General features: G+C 37.3%; 1 protein-coding gene across 3 annotated transcripts in view; it reads right to left on the bottom strand.

Annotated features, from left to right (window-relative positions):
• Positions 1–5,655, bottom strand: part of LOC143879834 (pyrophosphate-energized membrane proton pump 2) — a 31,179-nt gene extending 25,524 nt beyond the window's left edge. The window contains exons 1-3 of one of the 3 annotated variants that reach the window (XM_077382462.1): positions 5,463–5,655; positions 2,565–2,759; positions 1,474–1,677 (exon numbers count right to left, since the gene is read on the bottom strand). In XM_077382462.1, coding sequence (XP_077238577.1) covers positions 1,474–1,677; positions 2,565–2,660 — 300 coding nt within the window. In that variant the 5' untranslated portion in view covers positions 2,661–2,759; positions 5,463–5,655. Of the gene's footprint in view, positions 1–1,473; positions 1,678–2,564; positions 3,091–5,462 lie in introns of those variants that run through there. The other 2 variants (XM_077382463.1, XM_077382461.1) reach the window with 2 other exon arrangements.
• Between the last annotated feature and the right edge of the window lie 2,906 nt (positions 5,656–8,561).

The following is an 8,561-nucleotide window of genomic DNA, read 5'->3' on the forward strand; positions in this document are numbered from 1 at the left end:
TTATCCTAGCAGCTCCAAAAAAAATACAGTAAATACTAAGATATAGAGATAAACAAGTTATATTCCATATTTCATTGTTCTCTTCTGTTTTTGTTCCTTCCTCGAACCATACACTAATGATTACTCAATTGGGAGGATACATTTTAGTTTTCTTAATTATACTAAATATTTGCTAATCAATAGCTAAGCCAGCCCAGCTCAAACCTAATTAGGAAACTTAAAATGAGAGGAAGGAGTTTCATGGATTTTGATTGGTTTACTAAGGCTTAAGAATACGATGGGATTTTTTTAGATTTTAACTCTTTTTAACTAAAATTTTCAAGACTGCCAATTTATGTGACTTGAGTCACTTGACTTTAAAGATATCACGTATCCGCCTCAGAATATAAGGGTGATTTCCATACTTGTCTATGAGCACTTAATTTTATGGGATGACTATATTGGAAAGGCTTAAAATAATTGCTAACTAACTCGAAATCAAGAATGTTATCTTGATAGCTGCCATGCTTTTCAAATTAACCAAGCAGAGAGGTGTTTAACTGAGAGCAGTAAATAACTTGATAACTTAAGTTTCCTAAATAAATAGCAAAAAAATATAAAATGGACCGTCAAAACTGTGAGACAGACCTTTATTGTTCTGCAAAAGTCAACAAAAAGGTCAACCACTTCAAATTGAATAGGGAAGCGTGCATTGTTCAACTGAATGGCATTAATTCTATCGAATGGTCTCGCTGCATAAAGATGTTTATCAGTGGCAAACAGAAGTTGGGAGCCCACCCTTATGCCCTGAGTGCTCAGCTTTTCCCAAGAAGTGGAACTAAGTGAAGAATAAGCTACAGCTAGAAGTAAAATCATAAATTCAAGTTACCATATGAAATAGATCTAAGATCATGTTGCAAATGAGTGACAACCAATCTCCTACTACGGTTAGATAAGCGACAGCACATGCCACTACAAAAGGTCAAAAAGAAAATAACTTGCAACTTAAAGTTTAAAAAGAAAAAGAAGAGCAACAGGTACACCCTGGACAATCGAGTGCGGATATGGTCAAGAACCAAAAAAATATATACAGTGAACTGTTTAAGCATGCAACAGTGAAATAAGACTAATGTCATTTGCAAGACACTAACAAAGAGCAAAACCCAAGCCTCAAACCACAAAAATGTACTTCTGTTGAACTGAGGAACCATCTAGCATAACTAGCACCTTGTACAATCAATTGTACCAACCCTGAAAATTTGATCTCTATGTGAAGGCTCACCCTCCACTATTTTTTCTTCAGTATTTCTTTAAATAATGGGTACAATTCAACTTAAGCATTTTTTAACATGGAAAATGATAAGAATCGAATCGATGGAAGCAAACAAAATCCATATCTGAACTGACAAACAATGATGTTGGAGAACAGTAAGACAAAGGGGAGAGGTTAGAAACTTGATACAACCTGCTAAACATAAAGGAAATACATATTACCTCAACCATCTCCGGAGGCCCCTCGTCTTTAGCAAGCACCCACTTGGTAAGATAGAGAGAGAAAAGGAAGCTGATGATGCAGATGGAAAAGACGAACACAATAATTGGAGAAGTACTTGCACCAATGTAAAATATAGCTCCAAGGCCCAATAGAAAGAGGAAAAACATAACGCGCACATTAACTCCCATAAAAATTCGAAATATCTGCAAAAAGCAACAGTCAGGAAAACAGAAAAAAAAAAACTATTATAGATCAACATACATACTAATTACAAAAATAAAACTTTGTGACAGTGGAAGGATACCCAATTACCCATCATCATAAGCTTTGTATTAACCGGAATACATAATAATAATGAAATCCTTCAGTCAACATGTATAAATTTCAGCAACGTTTTGGTCATGTCGGCCAAAGCACTACCACTTTAGTATGTAGATTACAGAATTTCGGTCGACATGTATAAATTTCAGCAACGTTTTGGCCATGCGACCGGCATGCCTAACAAGTTAGCAGACAAGCTAGCTAAATTTGTTTTTAGTAGGGAATCATTTTATGTAGAGCAACTTCTACGCCCATTGTAATGTCTTTTTTTCCCCTGTTTTAAATAAACTGCTATCCTCATTTGCACATGAATTTTCCATGAATTTTTATTTATAACTTTCTTTTAAGAATAAACAAAACTTAGACACAACTTCCCAAATCATCCATTGCAGAACTGCACGTTTAGAGAACTATGATCCAAAGCAAAAAATTTAGCATAACAATCAACTGAACAAAATTCAGCATATGCTATCTTGCAGTAAACAATGCAATAAGCAAGGTATGTTGTTGGTGTAAACTGTAATGACCGTTAAAAAAACTGTAGAAAGACTAATGAAAGCTGTTGACATATGCTATCACTTTAAAGAAAAAAATAACATCGGTGAGAATTCTCAATCGCCATTAACAGTCAATAAAGTTCATACACAGAGCAAATCATTCCCAATTTTCAAGTTAAGAACAAGAAATCAGCGATCCAGACCTAAATCATCACTCAAAAAACAAAAAAAAAAGAAGAAGAGAAGACCTAATTCAATTTCAGAAACCTTACCAAAGGGGTATAGGGTTTATTCTTCATGCTAGGGAAAGTCCTCTGCCTTACATTGAAGGCGGCCATGTTACCACCACTCTCCATATCATCATCCATCGCAAAAGCATGTGAGGAATTCACCCTCCGAGCAACGAACTCGCTGCCCTGGGGCAAATCACCTCCTGATCCTGGTCGCTGAATTTTGATTGATCTTATCTTCAACAAGGAAACATAGAGTTCAAATTCATCAAAATCAAGCAAATCTCGAGATTTTCTCTCTCAAGAAAAATCACATCAAGCAAATCTGGAGATTTTTGATTTTCTCTCTCGAGAAAAAATCTCCTCTGAGTCTATCCTTTCCTGAGGAAATTCTTCACTATAGACCGACAATCTGCTATTTAAAACCGCTACGGATGGGATCAACAATGGAGATTATAAGCTAGGGTTTCATAGATCAAGAACTAGGGTTTTCGAGAGCAGAGATTCAATGTCTGTGTGTGAGAGAGAGAGAGAGAGAGAGAGAGAGAGAGAGAGAGAGTATTTTTCTTTGACGAGATGGATTTTCGGATTTCACATTTAAAGAAAAAAGATCACGTAAAAGAGGCGGAATGCTAAATTGCGCTGAGTGCGTAAATTGGGGAACGTATGTTATGTGCTAATTGCTAAACAAAGTGGCGCTTTAGTGGGCCCACAGAATGACCCAACCAAAATTGAAGACGTGCGCGTTACGCCACCTTATTTTGGGGAGTTGGTAGAGATGTTGGGATAGATAATATCATGTTTTTGGCAACGGAAACCGTTTCACAACTGTAGTATTTGCTAACGTGCACTCAGGAGGTGACGGGGGCTTAACGTATACCTCGCCATTGAAATCCCCAGTAACGCCTACTGTTTTCACTTTTCACAACGTCATATGGGAGCGATTTTAGGATAAAATTACTGCTTTTGTCGTGGGATCATTAATGATAAAATGAAGTCTTGCTCAAATTACTAGAGGGCATTTTGGTCTTTTCATATGAGGGTCCCCCACGCCCACGGTTTCTATGGCTTGCAGGATTTTGCAGATATTTTTTACCCCAAAAAATGTGGGTGAAGCGTACAAGGGAGAAGTGGCCCTGGGACAATAAGTGGGCCAGACCTAGGATTGCTTATGATCCAAGGGTCACATTTACGAGGCAATGCTAGCCGTCTGTTTCTTGACTATCATGAGATTAAATACAAATGGTGGGCTTTTTCTAATTTTAATCATCTCTTTTCTAGCCCACCATTTGATGGATAACATTGGATGCTGGTAGATGTTGGGAGGATTTGGAGAAGAAGAAGTCAAAGGGAGATTAAAAGCAAATCAAAAGGGAATTAGTCAACGTGGAGATTGAGAGCAAATCTCCCAGACGTTGTTTGGTTGTAGGAGATGTGAAGGAGTTGTTTGCCGTATTTTTTAAGATTTTTTTGGGGAAATGTTATCAGCACTACTGTTTTTTTCCGATGGCACTCCTCACTTTATTAAAAGTACGGTATGGCCCGCAACATAGGATGATCCAAACTGTCCATTAGATGGGCCATAGCCTAAATAGGTTATGCCCCAAAATTATTTCCATAGGTTGATTCTAACCCTCCGATCTATAGAGGGTTAGGATCAACCCTCTAACATTCAGATTGGAGGGTTACGATCAGCCTATGAAAATGATTTTTGAGGCATAACTTATTTAGGCTATGGCCCATCTAATGGACAGTTTGGATCATCCTATGGTGTGGGCCATAATGTACTTTTAATAAAGTGGGGAGTGCCCTCATCAAAAAACAGTAGTGCTGATAACATTTCCCTTATTTCTTTTTTGTATAGGAATTTGCTAGCCTCCAATTCCTAGCCACCTTCTCGGAGGCCACTTCTCGGCTTGTGGCCCATCCTTTGTGCAGAGATTTGCACATGGGACAAAGGTTACTAGCGAAACATAAAATAGCAAAAATAGAAAAATAGTAAAATAGCAGGAGTACTAAGTTTTAAATGAAAAATTACTGAAAAATGGTAGCAAAGTAGGAAAATTATGAAAAAAAAATACTAATAGAATGTAATAACATATGACAATTACGGAAAAAACTTCAATGAAAATTAAAAAGTTATTACAATTACGGGAAAAAAGAATTTGCCTCAGAATTTCTCTCATTTTTTCTTCGATTCGGAGAAATTAATCCGGCGAATTTTGAGGGATCTATGTCACCGACAAGCGCCCGACATCCCGGCGGTCAAACTCCCAGTTTCCCTAATTCCTCTACCAAACACCCTTCATCAATTCAGAAGAATTACAATCCCCCCTATTTTTCTCAAAAAAACACAACCAAACAGAGCATAAAGGAAAGTGAAAGGAAAAGTGGAGGAAAAGGCTAGGGCTTTAAGGGTATTGGGTTCAAGAACAAGCATGGGGAATTGAGTAGTTTTGCAATGGTGAAAGCCACAGTTGTAAAATCTGTAGCAGTTAAGATAAAACAGTGGTGAAGGCTGAGGATAAAGATGATTTGGTCGGTTGTGGGTGCAAGTAGTGGCAGGTTTCTTTGAATTATAATTGGCTACTAAGGGAAAGGAATGTGAATTAATCTTGGACGGTGGATATGGGGCTGTTTTGACGGGTTGTTGGGGCAAATTTATGGATGAGGAAACTACAGGTTTTATGATATAAATCTTGGGCTGTTGGAGATGGGTTCTTGAGCCTATGTTAAAGGATGTCTCTGATTGAGTTTAGAGTGGGATTTTGGGTGGTGATTTATGGGCTATGATGGGCTGCAAAAAAACAAGTGGATTGCGGTGATATTTTAGATTGCTTGGAATCAGTTTTCAAAAGGTAGCAAAATCTGATGGAGGGGTTGTTTTAAAAGGTTGAAACACAATGCTGAAATATAGTATTAGTTTTAGTAAGAACTAACCTGAAGATCGAGTAATATTGGTTCTTCAAGGGTTGAAGACAAAAGCAACAGATGGCTTTTGAGAGATAAAAGCCGCAGATGGCTTTTCTCTGTGTGATTTCCAGCGGCAAGGGAGGCAACAACTCCAAGGCAGCTCAGATTTTTTATTCCAAGAAAAAGACAATGAACTGTTTACAATAATGCCTATTCATAGGCTTCACAAGAAAAAGATAACGAACTGTTTACACTAATGCCTATTTATAGGCTTCACAAAAAAAAAAGGCCTACTCTATCTCAACCGCAAGTCCTACTCCTACTTTGACTCAAATCTTCTAGTTTCCAAATTAGAATAGGGGAGTGATAAATCGCCTCCCAAATATATGATAAATAGACTCCCCATGTGTCTTTCTCTCCCCTCTGGGTTAGAGCCTAGAGGAGTGATAAATTAACTCCCAAATATGATAAATAGACTCCCCATGTGTCTTTCTCCCCCCTCTAGGTTAGAGGAGTGATAAATCGACTCCCAAATATGATAAATCGACTCCCCATGTGTCTTTCTCTCCCCTCCGGGTTAGAGAGAGAAAGAGGAGAGAGATAGACATATGGGGAGTCGATTTATCATTTTGGGGGGTCGATTTATCACTGCCCTTAGAATATTATTCTAACTCAATCGTCCAACTCTATCCCTAAAATTTCTCAAAATCAATATTCTAGACTTCTAGTAAGATAAGGGCTATTTGGCCAATGAGAGAATTCTTTATAAAATAACCAATTTAAGACCGTTTCTTAATTTTCAACAACATTTTTTTTTTTTTGGCAGGTAAGCTTGCATTGAACCTCCTACCTTAGCTTTAAAGAACATACTCTTTAACAATTGAGCTAGAGGCTCAACCCCATTTTTCAACAACTAAATGAGATATACTTTGCAAATCAGGGATTTATCTGCAGGTATTATATTCCATTTATGCAACCCCTATACGGGTATCATGACCCCCTTATTTGTGCATCTTACGCCCTTTGCTAATTAACAAGCGCGCCCATTGAGTGTTTGTTAGAAGAAGAAAAAAAGGCATTGGCGAATCTTCCTACTAATTAAAAATTACTATGTGACAGACCAGCCGCAAAATGCCTTTTGTGATGCGATTCCCTTTCTTATTATATGCTTCCATTTGTAAAATAATTTTAAATTTGTGTAGTTGAAAAATATACAAAAAAAAAAAGAAAAAAAAAAGGTTGAATTAAACATGATTTTTAAAGAAATTCAGTAATATTTGTTAGATTAAAAAAATGCACATATATTTTCCATCATTGCATTTGCCACGGCCTTTTGCTTGTATTTTCCTAAAAATTGATTATATGATCCTCAATAATCAGACTCAAAATCTAAAACAAACAGGGCCTAAAAGATACTTATGGATCAAGGACCTAGGATCATAAAAATGAAGGTGTTCTCAGTATGGCATTTGGCCAGACCTGCGTTGCAGTCTGACCAACGTATCTGATACATAGATGTCACAAAAGCGGGGCCTATATTGAGTGCCTGTTGGGAAGGAGGCTAACAGAGACAAGCCTTCTTAGCATTTTTTTTAAATGTTTGCTAAACCGATATATTCCCGAATCCAACCTTTGCAGCTATGATATTTAAGGGTGAAAGGGCCCAAAAGGCACCAGCATAAGATGTTCAAATATAAGTCCCTGGTCATAGTAATATAATTTATCAAAAATTGTGAAAGTGTTTCCTAGGGCATGTGTGGCAAACATGAAAAAGTTTTCCTCAAATTTCTTTTGTTTTTGGGAGGTTTTCTAATGCCCTTTTTAGGTAAATATTGGCCACCAGGAATTTGTTTTCATGATAAATCGGCAGTCTCGTAGTGGTGATGAGGGTGAAGATGCTAAAAATCAAGAAAGGAAATCCATAAATGGCGCGCCTGCCACGATGATACTAAAATGCGGAAAAGGTTGGGTGGATTTTGAGCAGAGATTTTCGTTTCCTGATTTTTACCCCCCATCTCATCACGAGAGACAACCATTCCTGGATTTCCTTTCCTTATTTTTAGCAACTTAAGCCTTGAATCTACGAATTTGTCATGAAAACAATTTCCCGGTAGCCAAACGTGCCCGTTATTTAGATTAAACTTTTCCAGCGAAAAACCCTTGAAAGTTGTACGCAAAATAATGTTTTACCAAAAATAACTCAGCAAACCTTGGAAATATATTTTTTATGCCATGTTTGGGAATGATGATATTTTTATAATGATAAATTAGTTTTTCAATTGTGGTGGTCTTCGTTGGTGGGTTGGGGGCGGGCACATAAAAACAAAGAAAAAATCAATCATATTTCTGGTGGAGTTTCTTTGTTTCCTTGTTTTTCAGGCTTTTCTTGCCCTATTTCCTCCCCTGTCAATCCCTCTCCCACGCTCCCTTACTATCGGGTAAGCTAATATCCAATAAAAAATAAAATTCATGGTAGCCAAACACTTCCTTAGAGAAAAGCTACTTCAGGGGGGAAATCATGGCTTACCAAACATGCCGCGATTAGTAAGAATACCGTGCACAATTGACAAACCAAATGTTAACATCTAACGAGCCCTGATTCCCAATGACTGGATTTGTTGACCTAACAATGTAATACAAGATCACCCACCAACAATACTAATTGTTGGATCATTACTTGATATATAATAGCACCTAATTCAACTCTAAGCTTAGCACTGTTTTTTGTCAATTGGCTCCTTGTATATAACTAAAATATAAAGCACAACTAAACCTCTTTTTTGTGGACATGATTCTCTACAGAATTCTGTCTGTTATAAACAGTAGAGGATAGCTGGGCAAGGGGACCTTGTGCAATGAACGTAACTCAATTCCTTGTTTTTTTCTTTTCTCTTCGTGCCGGCATTAATTAATTGCATGAGGTGGTGAAGCACTTCTTCAGGAGAATTGGGGTCACATTGTCGCTTCAGACAGACCAAAATCTGAAAGAATGGGGCTACTGCCTTGACTTTGGTTTCAGATTTTTATATTAACATTGAGGAATCAGACCACTATTCAATAATATGTATCTTTTATTTGTTTGTGGTAGATAGGCCATGCACAAAAACCTTTTGCAATGGGAAATCC

The sequence above is a fragment of the Tasmannia lanceolata genome, unplaced genomic scaffold, assembly GCF_043159265.1.
Source record: "Tasmannia lanceolata isolate RefF3 unplaced genomic scaffold, GAP_Taslan_0.1 ptg000006l, whole genome shotgun sequence".
NCBI lineage: Eukaryota > Viridiplantae > Streptophyta > Magnoliopsida > Canellales > Winteraceae > Tasmannia > Tasmannia lanceolata.